General features: G+C 39.0%; 6 protein-coding genes across 6 annotated transcripts; 2 read left to right on the top strand and 4 right to left on the bottom strand.

Annotated features, from left to right (window-relative positions):
- Positions 1-1299: 1299 nt before the first annotated feature.
- On the bottom strand, positions 1300-2520 carry cldn30 (claudin 30). The gene has a single exon (XM_057360064.1). It carries the CDS (start codon positions 2243-2245, stop codon positions 1301-1303), a length of 945 nt encoding a protein of 314 aa, XP_057216047.1. The 5' UTR covers positions 2246-2520; the 3' UTR covers position 1300.
- Positions 2521-3550: 1030 nt separating this feature from the next.
- On the bottom strand, positions 3551-5325 carry LOC130570618 (claudin-4-like). Its single transcript, XM_057360982.1, has one exon. The coding sequence runs from the start codon at positions 5193-5195 to the stop codon at positions 4563-4565; it is 633 nt and encodes a 210-aa protein (XP_057216965.1). The 5' UTR covers positions 5196-5325; the 3' UTR covers positions 3551-4562.
- A 1911-nt stretch (positions 5326-7236) lies between these two features.
- Positions 7237-8206, bottom strand: cldn28 (claudin 28). Its single transcript, XM_057361213.1, has 2 exons — positions 7693-8206; positions 7237-7617 (listed from the first exon to the last, which is right to left on the bottom strand). The coding sequence occupies exons 1-2, from the start codon at positions 8072-8074 to the stop codon at positions 7511-7513; spliced, it is 489 nt and encodes a 162-aa protein (XP_057217196.1). The 5' UTR covers positions 8075-8206; the 3' UTR covers positions 7237-7510.
- A 587-nt stretch (positions 8207-8793) lies between these two features.
- LOC130569936 (claudin-like protein ZF-A89) lies at positions 8794-17660 on the bottom strand. The gene is made up of 3 exons (XM_057359917.1): positions 16979-17660; positions 14922-14953; positions 8794-9365 (listed from the first exon to the last, which is right to left on the bottom strand). The coding sequence occupies exons 1-3, from the start codon at positions 17578-17580 to the stop codon at positions 8959-8961; spliced, it is 1041 nt and encodes a 346-aa protein (XP_057215900.1). The 5' UTR covers positions 17581-17660; the 3' UTR covers positions 8794-8958.
- Positions 15551-16938, top strand: LOC130569935 (claudin-4-like). The gene has a single exon (XM_057359916.1). It carries the CDS (start codon positions 15574-15576, stop codon positions 16207-16209), a length of 636 nt encoding a protein of 211 aa, XP_057215899.1. The 5' UTR covers positions 15551-15573; the 3' UTR covers positions 16210-16938.
- Positions 17661-21384: 3724 nt separating the features above from the next.
- Positions 21385-22617, top strand: LOC130570105 (claudin-like protein ZF-A89). The gene has a single exon (XM_057360235.1). The coding sequence runs from the start codon at positions 21465-21467 to the stop codon at positions 22086-22088; it is 624 nt and encodes a 207-aa protein (XP_057216218.1). The 5' UTR covers positions 21385-21464; the 3' UTR covers positions 22089-22617.
- Positions 22618-22713: the final 96 nt, after the last annotated feature.

The following is a 22713-nucleotide window of genomic DNA, read 5'->3' on the forward strand; positions in this document are numbered from 1 at the left end:
ATTTTCAAAGAGAACTTCTGTTTACGAGTTTCTGTTTTTGTTGTTAAAACAAAAAGTCATGATTTTTGCCTAAATAAAATGATATATGTGACTACATAAACATCCACAGACTGTGTTTTTAACATACCGTAAAGAGAGCAATGTAAATGTGTATGTGTAAATAAACAAATTACAAACATACACAGTTTAGATGTATTACTCTTATAGAAGGCATTCAGGAAGTGGCATTTTATACTTTATAACTTATAAACAAAATGCACAACTACAAAACAACATCCCCCACCACGTACTGAAACTCAGTTTAAGTTCTTTTCAAATGACCACATGCAAATGCTTTCATGAGATGATACTCTCTGTTAAACCGGTTTGGTCTGAATCGGCTGTTTCACGCAGAGCTCGAGTTGACACAGAAGAAAGACTAACAATGAAGAGAGTGTTCTTACCCTCCCTTGAAAAATCTGAACTAAACCATTGTCCAGCATATCTGAAGGACCACATGTGTGGCCAAGAATGTAAGAGTGCTTTTATGAGGCTATTTCAACCAGAACTTTCTACAACTGTAGTTCCCTAACCAAAAAGACATGCGATTTGAATGTTTGTTAAACATTAAAGAGGTTTTTGGGTCTTTACTTTACAAATGACAAAACACTATACTAACAGATCTACTATTTTAGTGAGGGGGGAAACGTTTTACCACATACAACATGAACACATACATATTATAGTGTGAAACTAGACAAATTATTGACATGACACAGCTGAATCACAAGATAATCTTTACAACCTAACACTTACCCTCTTGTCATGTCAAACCTGTATGACTTTCTTCCACAGAACACAAAAAGAAGATATTTTGAAGAATGTTGTTAACTGGCCCCCATTCACTTGCATTGGTTTTGTGTCCATACAATAGAAGTGAATTGGGGCCAGTGCTGTTCAGTTACCAACTTTCTTCAAAATATCTTCTATTGTGTTCTGCGGAAGAAAGAAAGTCATACAGGTTTGAAATGACAAGAGGGCGAGTAAATCATGTCAGAACTATCGCTTTAAGTCTCTGTTTAATTCACATTATAAATCTTCATCTACAGCATTATTTGCACTTAAGTGTAGTGTAAAGTATATTTATATAGTATCTAAGCTATAGTGCCATCCTTCATTTTTCCTAAGAAGTCTAAAAACAATTCTACATTTTCTTAATAATGCTAAATTCACAGTGCTAAGGCAGATATATGATTGTCCAAGTGCAAGACCCTATTGCATTCTAATAGGATTTTTCAGTATCAACTCAAGGTCTCCTAAATCAAATATATGTCTTTGAAGGATCTTCAGATGTGTCTTTTGGTTCAGCGGCTGTCACTGTCTGATCCAAACTTTTCTCAATCAGCTGAGAGTTTGTTGACGCCCCCTCACTCTGCTCAGACTCTGCTACTGACTCAGCTCTGGCAAGCTGTGACTTTGTGGTCGATGGCTTGCTGTGATCTGAGCCTGTGGAGGGTAATCTGTTCTGATGATTCATAGGTGCTTTCTGACTCCACTGTGACCTCACAGAAGGAGCGCTGTTTGGCAGAGACTTCACGGAGACCGGTCGCATCCTCTGTGAACCCGCCATGCTGGACCCTGCCAGCGAAGAACGCACGACCAAGTATTTCACAGAAGGACCATCGTCATCCACTGTGTTCCCTGTGCAGATTGAGGTGCACAGCATTCCCCCGCCTAAAAGCAGTAGGATAGATGCACCCCAGCCTAAATAAATGGCTCCCCCGATCTCCCTGCGTTGCGAATCCGTCAGCAGCGGGTTGTAGAATGCCTTCACTACAATGCCAGCCGACCATGACACTGGAATCAAGCAAAGAATGCCAGCGACGGTCAGCGTGACGCCGGCAGCTCCGGTGACTTTAGCTTTGGTGCTTTTGGTTCGGCTCAGGAAGATAGTGCACTTTCCTCCAAGGAAGGCCAAAATCAGGCCCCCCGCTCCCGTGAGAATGGACATCACCATCAGGGCCCGGGCAGCCTGGAGATCCGTGCTGAGTGCGAGCGTGGACTCATACGGTTTGCACTGGATCTGGCCTGTGCTCTGTGTCACGCAGCTCATCCAAATGCCTTCCCACATGGTTTCTGAGGTGACGATGGTGGTTCCAACAAAGGCTGTCACACGCCACATAGGGAAGACACAGGACAGGAGAGCTCCAACCCAACCCAAAAGAGCCAAAGAACTGGCCAGCATTTGCATGCCCAGGGAAGCCATGTCTTACTCAGAACCTTTAAATAATAAATGTCCACACAGCTGAATCTCAGTTGGTCTTTCTGCAATGATGTCTGGCTTTGGTCTGCTTGGCTTTCCAAACCTAAAGTGCAATGCCCTCCATTCTTCTCTTGTAATAAGATTCCACAGAACCGATCCTGAGTGAGGTCACTTCCTTCTGTTCACATTCTTAGCAAAGGCCTTTTCTTTAATATTCATACACACTCTCTCGCACCTTTCCTGTCTGCTGAGTTTTCACTCTAGTGACAGTCATGAGGTGTTTATGTGTTGAAAAAGAGAGAACCTATGAGGAGGCGTGTGCAGTAAATGAGACCATGCCCTCCATTGGCCTCCACATTACCAGCCTAACCAGATTCCTATTTCTAGGTTTAGACAATGTGGGCGGATCACATATGTAGTGGTAGATGGTCTACTGTGTAGTTGGGGATGGGATCTGGTTCAGGTGTTTGTACCTCACTTGTTTTCAGATATATTGTGTACAAGTTTGATTTGCAGGTCATGTGTCTGGTGTTTTATGTCTCATGCCAGGCGTTGACCTATTTTATGTGCCATTTTATGTGTTAAGAAAAAACAAACATTGGATTCTAGGCGATTTTTGAACGATAAATGGCAAAATAACAAGATTGTTGTCAATTTTGTCTCATTTTTCCCTCAGTTTACCTTCCACAGATTTGTATTAATAACGAAATATGAGTCACCGAAACTTTTATTACATTAGACACTTTTCATGACATATCTTAAAACAAAAAGAATGCTGAAGTTACCCTCATTTGTCTTGTCATATCAAAGAAATGTTACGTATTTGTGAGTCATAGCTTGTATTGGCAAGAGGACAACAGGGCGTAGTGAGGAAAATGGTTTTTAGAAAAACACTCGAAAAAAAGATTGGGTTATTTCAACCCAGCGTTGGGTCAAAAATGTACAAATCCAACCGTTGGGTTATGAATTAAACTTTGTTTCAACCTAAAATGCCCGGTTGGCAAAAATAAACCATATGCTGGATTAATTTAACCCAACCGTCGGGTTTGTCCATTTTTGACCCAATGATGGGTTGAAATAACCCAACATTTTTTAGTGTCCACCGAGGTTGCGTATATTTAAAGATTCAAACGATAACAGGAAGTGAAACTATGAATAAAACTTTTTAAAACGTTATTTAAATGATTGACTGGAAATTAGTTTTTAGTTTGGTTTCAGGGCATTTTTCTTTGTGTTGCATAACGGTAATACATTTCATAATGTGGTAAAATATTAAATATGAATATAATCAATTACACAAAGTTAAGATCTTTCGAATTTTTAATGTGTTTATTAAAAACAATGTCACTTTAGTAAACAATTAACACTTCATATATAGCTCAATTATGTATTAAGTAATCATACAGAAATTATTTAAATGAAAGACATTTTGGATTACACATCGTACAACCGTTCAAACGACTAGAACCACTTATTCATTACTTATTAATATTTTTCTAGATTGAAGGGTTAGTAATAAAATTAAAAACATATATACAAATAATAACAAAAACAATACCTGATGATGATAATTATTTTGTGAGAATACTTGAACAAATCAAAGCTATATGTGAGTTTCTTCAAAGTACAGATAGCTACCAATTGCCTTGAATTTTCAGATTTGACATTTTATCAGCCAGTTTCTTCAGGTCTCACACTGAGATGCTTTTTAAACAGTATTGAAGTAGTTCCCATCTATGCTGGGCTCTTGGCTGCATTTTCTTCCATTTAAAAAATAAATAAATAAAATGTTTGTTGCCTAATGAAAGAAGTTATTATATTTTCAGAATTATTTTTTATAATTAAAAAATTTCAAATATGTAAGCAGATGCCTTTATATCAAATAATATTTAAGATCACAAAATACATTTGAGTCAAATGATCCTAAACTTGAACGGTAGTGTATGTACACACTGTATACAGCTGTATATACACACACACACACACACACACACATCTTTTTTCAGATTTTAGATTTCCATATGACAGAAGCTTTTTACTGGCATTAGCTAGTGCACTAAATGCAGAGACAAACCCCTGGGGGATTGTGGGTTTCCAGAATAGGGACACAACAGTGATGAAGGTGACACGATCACCGTACTAGACAACAGTGACAAAGTTCATATATTCTGCAAATTTCTTTACAATTAAGGTACAAACCACATTATGAACAATTTCAATGTGTGTTATTAAACATTTTGTTCAAAATCAATTGTCCTCAGAGTTTCCTATCAATTCCTTCCCGACTCACTTTCATTTAGGTTCAGTTGATCTTTCCTTTTCAAACATAAGCTTTGCTGCTGGTCACAGATCTGGCCTGAGAATATTTCACATTGTGTGGAACGTCATCACTTGGAGGACACGAGCTGCAGAGAAGACCTCCGCCCAGGAGAAGCAAACCAGCAGAAGCCCAGCCGATGTAAAGCGATTCCCCGAGCTCTCTCCTCTGGCCGTCGACTAATGTGGGGTTATAAAAGTCTCTGATTATGGTGTTCGCTGTCCAGCAAACAGGAACGAGAACAAGAACTCCGGCAATAATAAAGATGACCCCGCTGGCGATGGCAACCTTTGCCTTAGATGCCTCGTCTTCCACAAAGTTGGTGCACTTCCCTCCGACAATGCACAGGATGACTCCAAACACCCCGGCGATGATGGCAACTATGACCAAGGCTCTCGCACCCTGCAGATCTTGAGGAAGGGCAAGCAGAGAGTCATAGACCTTACACTGCATCTGCCCTGTGCTTTGAACCACACAGTTCATCCACAGACCTTCCCAAATGTTCTGCGAGGTTACGATGTTGGCTCCAATGAACGCCGACACCTTCCAGTTGGGCAAGCCACAGATGACAATGCTTCCCAAAAATCCGAGGATGGCCAGGGAAATGCCCAATATTTGACGTCCTGTGGACACCATGACTTTCAGTGTCGTATAGCTTTAAAAGAACAAATCCAGGAGGACAAAAGTTGCTGTTTGCCTCAGCGACTGTTTGCAATGTTTGTGTTAAGTGTAACCTTCAGTTGTAGGTTAGGCTGCTAAAAGATAGGGCAGGGTTTGAGTATAGAAACCAGTTTTCAGAACTTACCCGTTAGACTTGATTCCTTCTGGCCATTGTAAATGTTGAGACCAAAGCTGTCTGACCTGTTTCGGGTGGACTGTTACCAGAAACAAACAAAAAAATGTTTGAAACTATCGTCTTCCTTCTCAATGTCCGGTCAAAAAATGAATTCAGATCCCAGTTTTCAGAGTGTTTGTGTAATGTCTGGTAATACAAACTGCCACAGACAGATTAAATGTTTAAATGTTTGGTATGTTAGATGTTATTGTCTTCAAGTGTTCTTAGGGTAGGAAAATGATTCACTGTACTGATAATTAGTTGACTATCCTTAAAGCATGTAAACCTTTTTAGAGTTCCTTGAGTAAACAAAAAAAAATTAAAAGCTTAAGTCAAATAATTAAATTTACACAGCAAAAACCAGTGTGTGATTTTTGGAGGATCTATTGGTAGAAATGCAATATAATATACATAACTATGTCTTCAGAGGTGTGTAAAGGCCTTACATAATTAAGCCTTACGTTTTTATTACCTTAGAATGAGCTATTTCTATCTACATACACCGCGTCCACGGGTGTTAATTTAACATACATATAAGAATGTGCTTTCTATTTAACCTTAAAATGCCAAAAAACACCAAAATCCAGCAACTTTGAGTTTTGTTAGATCATTCTGTTATTGAACATGCATTTTCATGCACCCTCATAATGCGTTTATAATAGGATTTTGCCAATATTGCGATTACACTTTACCTCATGTAAACGCAATCATTCAAAATAAGATATATAATCGCAGTATGCATAATCGAAGTAACATATGCGGAGTACGCCGGTTTTAATCGCAATAAGAAGGCATGTAAACACCTTAATCGCATTTTTGCTGCTCTGACCCAGAGCCATTGAGAGAGAGAGTTCTGCCAACGGAAGTCCAAAACGCAGGAGCATCACGTGATTCATGGAGCCTTCAGATAGTTCCAGGAATTCATGCTTTCTCTTTAAATGCTTTATTTCTTTCATTTTTTATTCATTAAATGGCTTTCGTCTTTAAATGGGTTAAAAGTTTACCTCAGTTGCTCTGTTTAGTCGCAGCTCCATGCGTTACTAGTAACTTCCGGGAACTATTGAGAGCCTCCATTGGTGTGAAAAAACTGTTCCATTGGAGTCAACGGAGTTGACGCGACTCTCTCTCTCTCTCTCTCTTAATGGCTCTGCTCTGAGCAAGGTGCGCATGCACTTCTGTCACGCATCTTGAAATTCATGGTAAACATGACGGTCTGAAGTTTTACCGTCAACACAACTCGCTGCCAGCAGTCTCTGCTCCTTATCTTCATACAGAAACGACAGCGTACACAAACGCTGCGGAGACATTTTCCTCATATTTCTGTATCACATCGCCTAATTCCTATGAAACACACCCGTATAAGGCGTTTAGCATAATATATTAAAACGATAGCCAGTAACACGCCTACTGTACCCGAGAGCATTGTTTGTACTGTGTATTATAGCAAATAATCAGAATAATGAAAACTGCATGTTAACGGGAGTGAGGTTTGCTCGTATGTAAACTGCGACTATTACCCTGCGATAATAAGATTTTTGGAAATAATCGCATTATTGGTGCACATATAAGTTTGTTGGGCCACTGTGAAGCAGCAATTATTTACAGTAGATGTTGGAGACAGACTCAAATATTCTTCACTGAATGTTGCTGGGTTATCCAGTAACATTGGTGTTGTGAAACAATTCATTCATTTACATGTAAACGTTTAAAGGAGCATTTACAGCAGTCTCTATTATTAAGCTCTGATTCACAACACAAGTTATAAGCTTGTATTTTACATTTTCTTAGAATAGCAGCAATGCACTTCTATAGTTACTACAATAAAAAAGGACAAATTGTGTGCAATTTTTTATTACAATAGCAAGGAAACATTCTTTATATATATTAAAATGATTCATTGTATTACACAAGTGAGTGCTAAAAATTCTTCAATCTGTAACATAGAAGCAATATGGCATAGTTGTGTAAGCATGAAGTAGTCTTTAGGTTTGGTGCATCATGAATATGGAATAAGGCCACTGAGAAATGTCCTTCCAGATACAAGACCATCCCATGTTACAGACACAGTAATCTGAAGTATCTTTCCGAGTCACTTCAAGTTTATCTCACAGATGTATCAGCATCGGTTGGAGTATGTGCTGGTGAGTAATCCACCACCTACGATTAGGAGAACACCGGCCACCCATCCTACATAGATCGAAGCTCCCAGTTCTCCTCTTCTCTCTGTTGCCAGAGGATTATAAAACCCCACAATGATGATATGTGCCGACCAGCTAACAGCAATGAGACACAACACACCTGCGACTATAAAGACCGCTCCAGCTGTTATTCCAAATTTGTTTTTGGTAAACCGCTCCTCTCTGTAGAAGTTAGTGCACTCAGCCCCAACAACTGTCAATCCAATGGCAACCACGCTTACACCGATAGAGGCACAGATTAAAGCTCGAGCTGCTTGGAGATCTTGCGTCAGAGCCAGGATGGAGTCATACGCTTTGCATTGCATGTGACCGGTGCTCTGCAGAACACAGTTCATCCACAAACCCTCCCAGAAAACCTGTGCCGTCACAATATTGGCTCCCACGAACGCAGTCACTTTCCACATAGGCAGAGCACAGACCAGAATAGTTCCACACATACCCACGACAGCCAGAAATACAGCCAAGAGCTGTCTTCTCTTCATGTTTTATAAAAGACCACTGCACATTTCGATAAAAAGCACTACACAGCAGGAGCAGGAGCACTACGCATGCGGTTTTAAGAGCGAAGGACTATTGACAAACTAAATGTTCTTCCCTGTGCATCAGGTGTTGGTATTTGAACAAAAAGCAAAGTAAGGGGAGGAGACCTGTATATGGTTTCCTGCTCGACTTGATTTTTCTACACACCGCATGGCCACAGAGAGGCTACACAAACAAGGAATAAAAAGCATGAAGTATATATAAATTGAAATCACACAAAAAAAGCGCGAGTCTACTCAAATCAAAGAGAATAAATCATTTCCAGTTTATGTCGAGGTAGAAATTAAATGCACAGCTTAACCAAATAATTCATTGTACAAAACCTGTTCATCTTTCCACAGAACAAAACCAGGTTTAGAAGTTTCAGTGATTGTGTACATACAATGGAGGTCAGTGGTGGCTAATGTTATTTGGTTACCAACTTGAGAATGTCATGAAGGCAAGTAAACGTCTAACTTTTGTGTAAACCACCATTGCATTATGCTCTTAAAGAACTGAAACTAGAACACACCCTCCACTCTTTAAAAAAAAAAAAAAGCTCCCAATAGGTTTTGTGAAGAATTGAAAAGTGATTAAATAAACCCATAGAAACCTGTTGCACTATTGAAGTGACTACAAAGGTTCTTGGGTGAAAAAGTGTTACTGCTGCATCTTTAAGTGTCTTGTTTCACAGAGGACAAGTACGTGGTCAAGAAGATTAAGCAACAAAAGGTTAAAAACGTAAGACATTTATTACAATTTAAAAACTCATGAAAGAACATCAGTGCACACAATTCAATCTCTTCCCTTCATAAAAGGAGAATTTCGGGTCTAGAAAGCCCAATTTTCACACATAGGCGCCCCCGTTGGCAGCAGACCTCGGAGCAGAGTACTTCACGGAATAACCACGACCGTCACCTTTCGGGCACTGACAGCAGAGAAGCGCGCCTCCGATGATCAGAAGGCCGGAAGAGCCCCATCCGATGAACAGCGACGCTCCCAGCTCACGCTTTTGTGCTTCGCTGACAATGGGATTGTAGAAATCTCTGATGACAGTGTGCGCGCACCAGCAAACCGGGATCAGGCAGAGCACGCCAGCCACAAGAAAGAAAACACCAGCCGCCACGCCCACTTTGGCTTTTGCGTCTCTATCCTCAACGCAGTTGGTGCACTTGCCTCCTGCGACAGCCAGCAGGATTCCCAATAAGGCCACGAGGATGGAGATGATCACGAGAGCGCGGGCAGCCTGGAGATCTTGAGGAAGCGCCAACATGGAGTCGTAGACCTTGCACTGCATCTGACCCGTGCTCTGCTGCACGCAGTTCATCCACAAGCCTTCCCAGAAGATCTGAGCAGTCACTATGTTGTTGCCAATAAACGCCGTCACTTTCCACATTGGGAGCGCGCAAATAATAATGCTTCCCAACCAGCCGATGACTGCAAGCGCGGTAGCCAAAATCTGAAGCCCAGTAGACGCCATTGTTTTGATAGGTGAAAGCTCAGCCTCTATCGTACCGTCCTCAGACGCACTCGTTTATAGTCAGTTTTAGAGGCGGCGTGGTAATTATTGTGATCAGAGGCACGTGGTTACGATCGCCCTAATTGCCTTCAGATGGTAAACTTACTCAGACAATAAGCGCAGAAATTATTAGGCTACAATATTCAAGAAGTGAAGTTGAAACAGGAAGAAAAGGAAATATATTAACTGTTAACATATATTAACATATAAGATATATAACCTATATATAATAGGACACATAAAAGGGTCCAAATTAGAACCTGGCCTGTTACCAAGGTTGCTTTTTGAACATTTTCTAAGATGGACTTCGACTATATGGACTAGATTTTCTGCTGTTTTGTTGTTGCTGTTATAATATAATTTTATTATAATAATTTTAGCCTACTTTAGTTTATATTTACATAAATTATATATAAAGATTAACATATAGAAACGTTATTAAGACAGATGCATAAGACTAAATTTTTATTAATTATTTCACCCCTTGCCTTCTTTTAAGTAGAGAAAACGATAAACGTATCAGAGTCAGCAAATTTCCTTTGGTGCAGATCTGGCCCAAATAAACTGCTGACCTGTGGCCCACTTAAGAAAGTGTTCCCCGGCCCAGATCTGGTCCACATCTTCTTAGCTTGATAGACCAAAAGCCAGAATTCTCCCAGAATTTAACCATATTTACATCGCACCATTGAACATTTTTTTCAATAAACACAATCAAACAATATTAAACACAAACTCAAAATTATTTTTTTTATTACAGATTATGCAAAAGCCATTTTAACCCTCTAGCAAATCAAATACTCAACTACACAAATGTATTCAAAATCATTTGCTTTTGTCATGTTACATGTACTCAAATAGCTACAGGTACTCTGTATTCATTTGTAAGCATTTTTTTTAAATAATATGTAACATTCAAACAGTCTATATCTTGCATTTTTGTACACTAAAACATGTAAAGAGGAAACTAACATTCTAAGAGTAAATTCACTAGTTACATCATTAATAAAGTAATTAAAAATAAACATCATTTACTACTTTAACAGTTCTCCTTCTGGGGTTATTCCCAATGTCTGTGGGGATCATTTGAAGGGAAATCGGTTGGGAAAAGTATATACTGACATTGGACATCTTTTATATTACTGCATACTTCATTTAAACACTGATTTTGTTGATAAGGCTTTCACATAAGAATTTAAACAACCATTAAAAGAAAAAAGGTGCACTGTAAAATATGTATTAGTCAATTTGAGCCTAGTTCAATCTGTCTGGAGAGTCCATTTTTAGACTGATTTTTCTAATGAGCGTTATTTCATCATTATTCATTATCGTTAAGGAAACCCCACCTTTTTTTGCAAATTTGATACTGTAGCTTTTTCAATGAAACAATTTTCAAAATCCTTAATCACATGCAATACTGACAGAAAATGCTACATATTTCAATAAAATATCTTATCAAATGTCAAAACATCACTTGCCTAAACATGAAAAGTTATGAGGAAAGAAGAGAAAGGTGCTGTGTGGACTGCGTGGACTGCAGGACGCACTTGATTTCGGCGGGAAATTTAATGTGTTTTTCCAAGTACAATCCAAATGTCAGCCACTGTGTGCCATATCTTAAACATATGGGGTTCTCGTGTGATTGTTATTACCTGCGGGCCATATACCCCAAAATATGATGTGAACCAATGGAACATTCCCGCCATTTCTAAAGTTATGGCAAAACGAATATGGCCCATATGTTTAGCCATGCACTATCTAGGCCAGATGTGACAGATGAGTTTCACATGTGGCCCAAATATGCTTGCTATCTGGGATATAACTGAAAGGGGAAAGATGCTAAAAGAAGCAGGTGACAACGCACCTGCAAAATGGATGAACCGCATTTCTAGTACTGAATGTAAATGAAGATTTATTTGTTTAACGTTAAAAACATTGTGTCATGACAGAACCTCATGTTTCATGTGAAGGGAGGTAATTTTGGCCCTTATGGCTCGCTGGTCTCGTCTCTGTTCCCGCCCTCTCGTCTCCTCATTATTGCTCGTTATTGTTTCATGCCCGTCAGCTGTTCCCTCTTGATTTGTTCCCTTATTTAATGCCCTTGTGTTTTCTGTCTTGTGTTAGTTCGTTTTGCCTTGTTTGCCCGTCGTCATGCTCGGTCTGTATTGCTGTGGTGGCCAGTTTAGTTAGTTGTAGTGTATGTCTAGTATTGTATTTAGTTTTGTCTAGTTTAGAGTAGTCTATGTTCCTGTTACCTCTTGTTAATTCCCTTGCTGTTTTGTTGTGTTACCCCCTTGTGGGTTTTCGTTTTATGTTTTGTTTCTTATAAAGTCTGTTTGTTAACCCCCACCCGCTGTCTGCACTTGGGTTCTCCCTTGTTCCCTCATCGTTCCTGACACATTCTTATTTAAGAGCACAGTTAACAGCGAAAGTTGATAACTGTAGTCCTCAAGGCACAACAAACATACACCTGTTCTAGCAGAAATAAATAAACTTCATACATGTGTCGGTCAGCTTTAGTCTATTGTCTTAAATGGCTATTTAACCCCAAAAAATGAAAATTCTGTCATCTACTCACTCTCTGATCATTCCAAATCTGTATAAATGTATTTGTTTTGCTGAACACACAGGAAGATATTTGGAAGAATGTCAGATCTCATCCCCCATTTACTGCCATAGTAGGGAAAATGTGTTAGTGAATGCTTGGCTGAAAAGATGTGTCTTTAATCTAGATTTAAATTGGGAGAGTGTGTCTGACCCTCGAATAGTATCGGGGAGGCTATTCCAGAGTTTAGGTGCTACGTATGAGAAAGCTCTACCCCCTTTGGTGGATTTAGTTATTCTAGGTGTTATCAAAAGTCTGGGGTTTTGAGATCTTGGCGAGCGTGATGGGTTGTAGTGTGGTAGAAGCTCTGTTATGTAGGTAGGGGCTAAACCGTTTAAGGCTTTATAAGTGATTAAAAGAACTTTAAAGTCAATACGATACTTAATGGGTAACCAGTGAAGGGTTGATAACATTGGGGTTATGTGATCGTATTTTCTGGACTTGGTTAGAACTCTGGCAGCTGCATTCTGAACTAACTGTAGTTTGTTTATTGATGTTGCAGGACAACCACTAAGCAGTGCATTACAGTAGTTAAGTCTTGAGGTTACAAATGCATGAATAAGCTTCTCTGCGTCAGCCACACATAAAATATTTCGCAATTTGGCAACATTTCTAAGGTGGAAGAAGGCTGTTTTTGTGACATTTGAGATGTGACACTTTCAGCTGCAACAGCCACAAGAAGAGCTGAAATGTTATCAGATGATGATCAGTCGCAACTTGATACTGCTATTTGTTCATCTCAGTTCAGCAGAAAACAACACTTTAGTTTTCTTTTAAAGTTGATAATGTTGAAATGAATGTATGTTCAATGCAGGTTTAGAGATTATGGCATTTTGCACATTTTCCTTCATTATATTGTTGTCAGACATTGTTATGACGTTGTATAGATATGAAAAGACATGTTTATTTCTTTGGTCTGCCAAAAACAATCAATTCATGATTTTAGGTATTTAATTGTCCGGACCTCGACTGGCAAGGAGGGTTTGTTTACTGGACCTCAAGCAATTTTAGTTGAAGACTCCTGAGTTAGTGTGTTTCTATCTGAAACTTTCAAAAAGTCAAGTGTATGATGTCTAGTTTAAAAAAAGTCTGTTCAGATTTTAAAAGTCTTGTAGTGTATTTCAGCCATAACAAAAAAAAAGAATTCAATTAGTGATGGCAGGCCTACGCACTATGGTACCATCATGGTGGTTATTCCAGGGGGTAACTAGTGTAGTACTTTTAAATATGAGCTATTGTAAGTCTGTCACATGCACGATAATTCTAAATCATTTGAAGCTCACACAAGATATGAAAGACTTCCTGTTTCCCTTTTTTGATATGAAATAGTGCATCAGGTAACCATGTTATAATATGGAAACAGAAATATATATAAAATCATTTTGACCCATCTGATGCATGATGTCACCATGATAATGTCTAAGAGATTTTAACTTATAATTAATAGTTTGCAAACACATGCACACTGGAAAAAAACACAGATGAACTGCCTCACAGGAAACCACAGATACTTCTGCTGAATAAAATGTGTTTGTGTGTGTGAGAAGAAAATGTGAGAGACAGCCCAAACAAAATTGCAAATTAGCTGCAAGTAACTAGTAAAGTTTAAAAAATTAAAAAAGTTGTATGTTTGGAGAAATTAAGATAGTATAAAAGTATAAAAAAGTATAAGTACTTCAAAAAGTATAAAAGTTTGAAGGTTATATAGACAATAAATAGCTAGCTAGCATGTTTCAGCATTGTGTATGACGCTAACATGTTTCAACCCTGAAACCTAGAAATATCCTAGAGAAACTAAGTTTGTAATGTAAAATGTTTTAATGGGTGTATGTGTTAACATTGGTGAATGTATTTGCTAACACTAACAATGAACAAAACATCTACAGGTTTTATCATTCGTAGTTTATGTTCATTTCAGCCTGTCCTAATACTTTTTTTAAACAAAGGTTACAATGATGCACATGTGAACTAACATAAACAACCGTATTTGTCGGGACCTGAGGCTAGCACTGTTCGTTTGTTCTCTTTGTGTGTGTGCAAGTTTGTGTACTGAGCTGGCTGCGGTTGTCTTGGCAACCGCACACGCTCACTGTCGGCGTGTATGTGTGTTTATGAGAATCACCTGTCGCTCCGCATCTACCCTCATTAATCTGTGTTCTCACCTGGTGGTCATTAACTCAGCCTATTTATTCTCGGTCACTTTCTCACTTCCCTTGTACGTTTGTTGTATACAGTTGCCGTACCGTGAGTAGTAGTGTTTGACTCCCTGTCTTGCCCTTGTTATTTAGTGTTTCTTGTCGTGTCGAGTGGATGTTCGTGTGTTGGATTCTTTACCTTGTGGATTCCTGTTCTGTGTTCTCCGTGTCACTTCCCCCTATGCCCAGAGGACTGCTTTCGCCACAGCACCACCCGTAACCTACCTCGCCAGGAGAACGGCTCCAGGACTACGGTCTTTTCCTCTGCTGTTGATCGCAGGCTGCCTGGTTCACCAGAGGGGCGGTTCTGTCCACTTTGCCCTCGCTGCGGTTGTTGGAGTTGTCCACCGTCTCCCGTTCTCACCGTGGTGGCTGGTCTACACATCACCTCTTCCGCCGTCCTGCTCACATCGGGCTGACGCTGCCGTACACTGGGTTTTCCCAGTTGGCCTAGCAGTCAGCTAGGACGGTTGGACTCTTTTCTGTGCCTGGACCTTTTGAACTCTCTGTGCTCATTGTGTTGCTTCTGTTAATAAACCGTGTTACCCCGCAATTGGATCTGTGTGTTTCTCTCTCGTGACACGTATTAATATGAATAAATGCTGAAAAACTATGTTGTTAGTGGTAATGTTAGCTAATGCATTCACTAATGTTAACAAATACAACCTCCTTATGAAGTTTTACCATTAAAACAGTCCTTCATACTTTTAATGCTTGGGCACTAAACAATCACAGAAACAAAAAAAAACATGTTGCATAATAAAACCTGCATATTGTATGTTACAATGCCTAAATAAATGATGCAGAGACATTTCAGAACAAATATTTAGTTTAGTGCCTTAATGCGTCAGATTTTAAGGTTTTTAAACAAATACATTGTTTTTTATTTATCAGACTTTTAAAACGTGTCATTGTTACTGAAGACTGCTATGTATTTCCAGCGGTAAAAGTTTTGTATGTCTTCATACAAATCAAACAATGGACTAAGAAATAAGAGCCCCAGAAAATATCAAATGTCAGCTTTTCTTTTCGTGTCTTTTTAAGCTAAAACTCCACCCAATGCCTGAAGGCTATAAAAACCAGACAATTATATCCCGTCGGTCACTTTCCACAATCACTTTTTTAGAGTCACCCCTTTCTGCAGTGATGGCATCTCAGGGCATCCAAATCTTGGGCGTTATGCTTGCCATAATAGGCTGGTTGGGAACCATCGTCACCTGTGGCCTGCCTATGTGGAGGGTCACAGCCTTTGTCGGCGCAAACATAGTCACGGCACAAATCATCTGGGAGGGTTTGTGGATGAGCTGTGTTGTGCAGAGCACGGGACAGATGCAGTGTAAGGTCTACGACTCCATGCTGGCACTATCACAGGACCTCCAGGCTTCACGAGCTATGGCCATCATCTCCATCATTGTGGGTGTCTTTGGCTTCCTGATGGCTGTGGTTGGCGGAAAATGCACCAACTGTCTGGAGGACGAAGCAGCTAAAGCCAGAGCGTGCATTGTCTCTGGGGTAATTTTCATCATTGCTGGATTTCTTATATTAGTGCCTGTTTGCTGGTCTGCGCATTCGCTTATTAGGGACTTCTACAACCCTTTATTAATTTCTGCCCAGCGGCGGGAGCTGGGAGCCTGTCTGTATATAGGCTGGGGATCTGCAGGTCTTTTGTTGCTAGGTGGCGGACTTCTCTGCTGGAACTGCCCGTCCAATGAATACAGGCCCTACATAGTAGGCAAATACGCTCCTGCTAGATCTCTGACCCCGGCGATGGATTATGTGTAAATTGTAATATGATAATAATCTTTATTGATGTGGCAACTACTTGACAGAGCAAAATAACTGCAGATGAGGTTTTTGAGATTTGTAAAAACAAGTAAATTGTCATATCACCATGAGTTTTTGGCACTTACTGTAAATGCTTGGAAAAACTGATGATTAAGTTTTCAAAATGGTTTACTAGCAATAAAAACGTATTGGCTCAAATTAAATGTGTGTTTATTAAATCAAATGCAGTATGGTAAATCAGAACATCCTATAATGTCACATGCAGACATTAACCCTAAATTTATATATTTTTATTTTACACATTCTCTCTGAGGTACACTCCTCTGCTTCACAGCTGCAGTTTTGTGTTCACTTCTTTTGTCCCCCATACAAAGGATAAGCAGTTAGCGTTGTCATAGAGAAACCTCTGCACTCCAACCAATGTACAAAAGTAAACAACCAAAGGCATTAATTACGAAGCACTGGTAACTTACAAAAAAGTATAATGTGAGCATTCTTCCCTAGAAAAATTTAACTAGAAACATGAGAATAACGTGTTTGCATATGACAAATTAAGTGTAACTATTTATGTAAGAGCTTTCATAAGGGTTATATTTCAACACTGACAATGAAACCAACTCATTTTCACTCGTCACATATTCAAAGTCTGTTAATAACTTTTAGTTATATTATAATTTGTAACTGAAATAAACTGCAGTTAAGATGACTATTAAAATACCAAAAAGATCCTCTTCGAAATGTTCTTTATACAAACTCTTTTCCAGACGAGTTTGATGTCGGTGCAGGGTATTTGGCCACTCGTTCCTCTTTCGTACACTGACAGCACAGTATGGCGCCCCCGATGAGAAGAAGCCCCGCTGCGCCCCAGCCGGTGTAGAGAGACGCACCGAGTTCCCGTCTCTGCGCATCTGGGAGGAGCGGATTAAAGAAATCTCGGATGATGGTGTGCGCTGACCAGCAAACAGGTGTGAGACACAGCAGGCCACCTATAATGAAAAACACCCCCGCAGATACGACAACTCTTGCCTTCGCGCTTTTGTTCCCAATACAAGTGGTGCATTTTCCTCCTGCGACCGCCAAGATGATGCCGATGAGAGAGACCAAGATTGAGATGACAACCAAAGCGCGCGCAACCTGTAGGTCCAGGGACAGGGCGAGCATTGAATCGTACACCTTACACTGCATCTGGCCTGTGCTCTGTACGACACAGGCCATCCACAGTCCTTCCCAGATGGTCTGCGCCGTAACGATGTTGTTGCCGATAAAGGCTGTAACCCTCCACATGGGAAGGATGCAGGTGAGGATGTCTCCAAGCCACCCGAAAAACACGAGGGCAATTCCTAAAATCTGAAGTCCCAAAGATGCCATGACTTTGGTTTGTGCCTCGTATAAAATGCCTTTTTTTCGTTTAACTCAACTGGAGGACAAGTTTATACTCAACTGCTCGGGGTGGGATTTTAAGTTTTATGAGACAGGGACTGCCAGGCAGATAAATGTGAGACAACCCTCCGTCTCTTGGCATCCCTGAACTGGGGCCATAACGGGGTTGCGAAGTCGAACAAATCCCTATGCAGAAGGAACAGCCTGCTTGCGTTTCTTTATTTGGCTACTTTATTTTCTGTAATACTGCAGTTGTAAATGTTTCAATATGACACTGGATGACTTTAAATATATAAAGTAAATTATTTAATTAAATTATTTAATGAAACCACATGTTTAATGGACCACAGTTTGTTTTTTGAAAAAGTGCAATAACAAGTAATACAAATACAACACTAAAAAAACATTTAAAATGACCTTTTGCCTCAGCTGTCACATAGCACTGGCTTCACTGACACTTGAGAGAAAGAAAAACAGACAAATTAATAAAATAACAATTAACGTTAACATCTTCAACTCTGTAATTTTAGATTTAGAGCTGGTGGTAGGCATAAATGGAGATCAAGGATTATCCGTTCATTAAAATTATGTATAGGCTTTTGACACTTTGCATAGGTTGTGGGTTCCACGTTAATGGCAACATGACAGTAGAAAGACACATCTTGAAAACCACAACTTCAACAGAAAACACATTAAAAGCTATACAGTAATATACCACAGTAAATTTGAACAAAAAATGAATAGATTGGTTTCAGTTAAATACTCATTCTCGTCATGTAAATAATCTTAATTAAGATTAAGCAAACTTTCACACTTAAAGGGATACAGTACTTAAACCAAAAGTGAAAATTCTGTCATCATTTACTCACCCTCTGATTGTTCCAAACCTGTCTTTGTTCTGCTGAAAGATATTTTGGAAAATGTCAGATCTCATCCCCTACTGACTCCCATAGTATTTANGAGGACGTCTCTGGGTTCTTCAGGACCTGCACAGTGAGTATTTTTGAAAAATGTACACTTACCATATTAAGTAAACTGTTAATATAAATACAGTCATGCTTACTTGCACACTTACCCTTGGTCAGACTCTCCAACCATATAGTTTGTGCAATTTGAAGAGATTTTATTTGTTTTCTTTGACTTCACTGTAAATTAACCTTAGTACTAGATTGCTTTAAACAAGACGAGGTGTTTTTCTTTATAGGTTTTTGAGCATATTATCTCTTGCAACTTTGGTTTACTGGTAGCTTGGCTGGCTCCTGTAGAACACTGATATTGTGTTTTTCACATCCTCATGTGTAGTTTGTTCACACAACTCTCAAAATCACAAAACTTTCTGTCTGTTGGTCTGCAGCAATATTGTTTGTTAAATCTATGTCATGACTAGCTATATGCTGGTATTTGTCAAAAATAATAAATATTTTTTTTACCTTCAGTATTTGTAGCCATGTGTAACTAGTTTTTGCTTTAACATCTGTTTTATTTTGCAGGACATATCTGATGAGCCACTGCTTTTAGATGTTGCAGTGGTCCTCCTTACAGTCGTCACAGATAATGACAGAAGTCCAGTTCACTTCCAGCCTGTGAAAATCTCTGTTGTCATTGAATGCGAGATTGTGGTCAGCCTCTCCAGATTTGCTGATGCCTTCCTGGTAATGTGTGGACTGATCTATGCACTACACCTCAGCTATCCCAGGGGACTGACCAACACTTTTGAATTCACTCAAAAAAATTTACTTGGTCTTGAAGGTGGTAAACTGTCACCCAAGTTACAGAGTCTCAAAAATGACTTGATGCGTATGTAGAAATGTGTCTGAAAAAGTTTAATGCCTGGCAGTTCCTATGTAGTTCAATGTAGGTTATTTCTGTGGAAAATAATGCCTTGAAAGGTTTCTGCGCTAATGTGTGGGTATTTCTCCACAATCTGCACTATGTGCCTTCGTATTTATAAATGTTATTTGGTATTAATACAGCTCTAGTTGTTGAGTTGTTAAGCTGGGTAGTACTTTGTAACGGTACATGTAATAGTTTTAAATGGTTCATGCTGTTATGCAGGTTTATGACGTAGTTAATAGGTTTTAGCCTAGTGCACCACTGAATTGTTTTTTTATGTTTGTCTTTTTAAATTGACAATGCAGTTTTAAATGGGAAAGGGCAAGAATTCAGTGTAACACAATCTAATTCAAACTGTTTAAGTTGATTGTACTCAAAATATTTGAGGCAACGAGTTGCCTCAAAACAATTAAGTATTGAGCCATGCGACTTTGAGTTTTGTGTCAAAGTTTTTTGAGTTGTGTAATTAAAAAAATTGACAAAGAAACTAATAAATATTGAGTTCACGCAACTTAAAAGTGCTTCTTTGTGTACTTATTTTTTTAAGTAATGTTAACTTAATGCCATAATATTTTTTAAGTCACTGTAACAGAAAATTATTGAGTAGACCTAATAAGAACTTTTAATTTAACTGTAATCAAAATGTTTAAGTAGCACATAATCAAAATATTTAATCTCTAAAATAAATTGTTTTTAAGTTCATGAACTTAAAAATTTTGAGGCAACGAGTTGCCTTAATTTTTTTGAGTTCTGCTTACTAATTTGGGTTTACAGTGTGGTTTCTTATTTAAGAGCACAGTTAACAGCGAAAGTTGATAACTGTAGTCCTCAAGGCACAACAAACATACACCTGTTCTAGCAGAAATAAATAAACTTCATACATGTGTCGGTCAGCTTTAGTCTATTGTCTTAAATGGCTATTTAACCCCAAAAAATGAAAATTCTGTCATCTACTCACTCTCTGATCATTCCAAATCTGTATAAATGTATTTGTTTTGCTGAACACACAGGAAGATATTTGGAAGAATGTCAGATCTCATCCCCCATTTACTGCCATAGTAGGGAAAATAAATACTATGGGAGTCAGTAGGGGATGAGATCTGACATTTTCCAAAATATCTTTCAGCAGAACAAAGACAGGTTTGGAACAATCAGAGGGTGAGTAAATGATGACAGAATTTTCACTTTTGGTTTAAGTACTGTATCCCTTTAAGTGTGAAAGTTTGCTTAATCTTAATTAAGATTATTTACATGACGAGAATGAGTATTTAACTGAAACCAATCTATTCATTTTTTGTTCAAATTTACTGTGGTATATTACTGTATAGCTTTTAATGTGTTTTCTGTTGAAGTTGTGGTTTTCAAGATGTGTCTTTCTACTGTCATGTTGCCATTAACGTGGAACCCACAACCTATGCAAAGTGTCAAAAGCCTATACATAATTTTAATGAACGGATAATCCTTGATCTCCATTTATGCCTACCACCAGCTCTAAATCTAAAATTACAGAGTTGAAGATGTTAACGTTAATTGTTATTTTATTAATTTGTCTGTTTTTCTTTCTCTCAAGTGTCAGTGAAGCCAGTGCTATGTGACAGCTGAGGCAAAAGGTCATTTTAAATGTTTTTTTAGTGTTGTATTTGTATTACTTGTTATTGCACTTTTTCAAAAAACAAACTGTGGTCCATTAAACATGTGGTTTCATTAAATAATTTAATTAAATAATTTACTTTATATATTTAAAGTCATCCAGTGTCATATTGAAACATTTACAACTGCAGTATTACAGAAAATAAAGTAGCCAAATAAAGAAACGCAAGCAGGCTGTTCCTTCTGCATAGGGATTTGTTCGACTTCGCAACCCCGTTATGGCCCCAGTTCAGGGATGCCAAGAGACGGAGGGTTGTCTCACATTTATCTGCCTGGCAGTCCCTGTCTCATAAAACTTAAAATCCCACCCCGAGCAGTTGAGTATAAACTTGTCCTCCAGTTGAGTTAAACGAAAAAAAGGCATTTTATACGAGGCACAAACCAAAGTCATGGCATCTTTGGGACTTCAGATTTTAGGAATTGCCCTCGTGTTTTTCGGGTGGCTTGGAGACATCCTCACCTGCATCCTTCCCATGTGGAGGGTTACAGCCTTTATCGGCAACAACATCGTTACGGCGCAGACCATCTGGGAAGGACTGTGGATGGCCTGTGTCGTACAGAGCACAGGCCAGATGCAGTGTAAGGTGTACGATTCAATGCTCGCCCTGTCCCTGGACCTACAGGTTGCGCGCGCTTTGGTTGTCATCTCAATCTTGGTCTCTCTCATCGGCATCATCTTGGCGGTCGCAGGAGGAAAATGCACCACTTGTATTGGGAACAAAAGCGCGAAGGCAAGAGTTGTCGTATCTGCGGGGGTGTTTTTCATTATAGGTGGCCTGCTGTGTCTCACACCTGTTTGCTGGTCAGCGCACACCATCATCCGAGATTTCTTTAATCCGCTCCTCCCAGATGCGCAGAGACGGGAACTCGGTGCGTCTCTCTACACCGGCTGGGGCGCAGCGGGGCTTCTTCTCATCGGGGGCGCCATACTGTGCTGTCAGTGTACGAAAGAGGAACGAGTGGCCAAATACCCTGCACCGACATCAAACTCGTCTGGAAAAGAGTTTGTATAAAGAACATTTCGAAGAGGATCTTTTTGGTATTTTAATAGTCATCTTAACTGCAGTTTATTTCAGTTACAAATTATAATATAACTAAAAGTTATTAACAGACTTTGAATATGTGACGAGTGAAAATGAGTTGGTTTCATTGTCAGTGTTGAAATATAACCCTTATGAAAGCTCTTACATAAATAGTTACACTTAATTTGTCATATGCAAACACGTTATTCTCATGTTTCTAGTTAAATTTTTCTAGGGAAGAATGCTCACATTATACTTTTTTGTAAGTTACCAGTGCTTCGTAATTAATGCCTTTGGTTGTTTACTTTTGTACATTGGTTGGAGTGCAGAGGTTTCTCTATGACAACGCTAACTGCTTATCCTTTGTATGGGGGACAAAAGAAGTGAACACAAAACTGCAGCTGTGAAGCAGAGGAGTGTACCTCAGAGAGAATGTGTAAAATAAAAATATATAAATTTAGGGTTAATGTCTGCATGTGACATTATAGGATGTTCTGATTTACCATACTGCATTTGATTTAATAAACACACATTTAATTTGAGCCAATACGTTTTTATTGCTAGTAAACCATTTTGAAAACTTAATCATCAGTTTTTCCAAGCATTTACAGTAAGT

Source organism: Triplophysa rosa, linkage group LG19 (assembly GCF_024868665.1).
Source record: "Triplophysa rosa linkage group LG19, Trosa_1v2, whole genome shotgun sequence".
NCBI classification, from domain to species: domain Eukaryota; kingdom Metazoa; phylum Chordata; class Actinopteri; order Cypriniformes; family Nemacheilidae; genus Triplophysa; species Triplophysa rosa.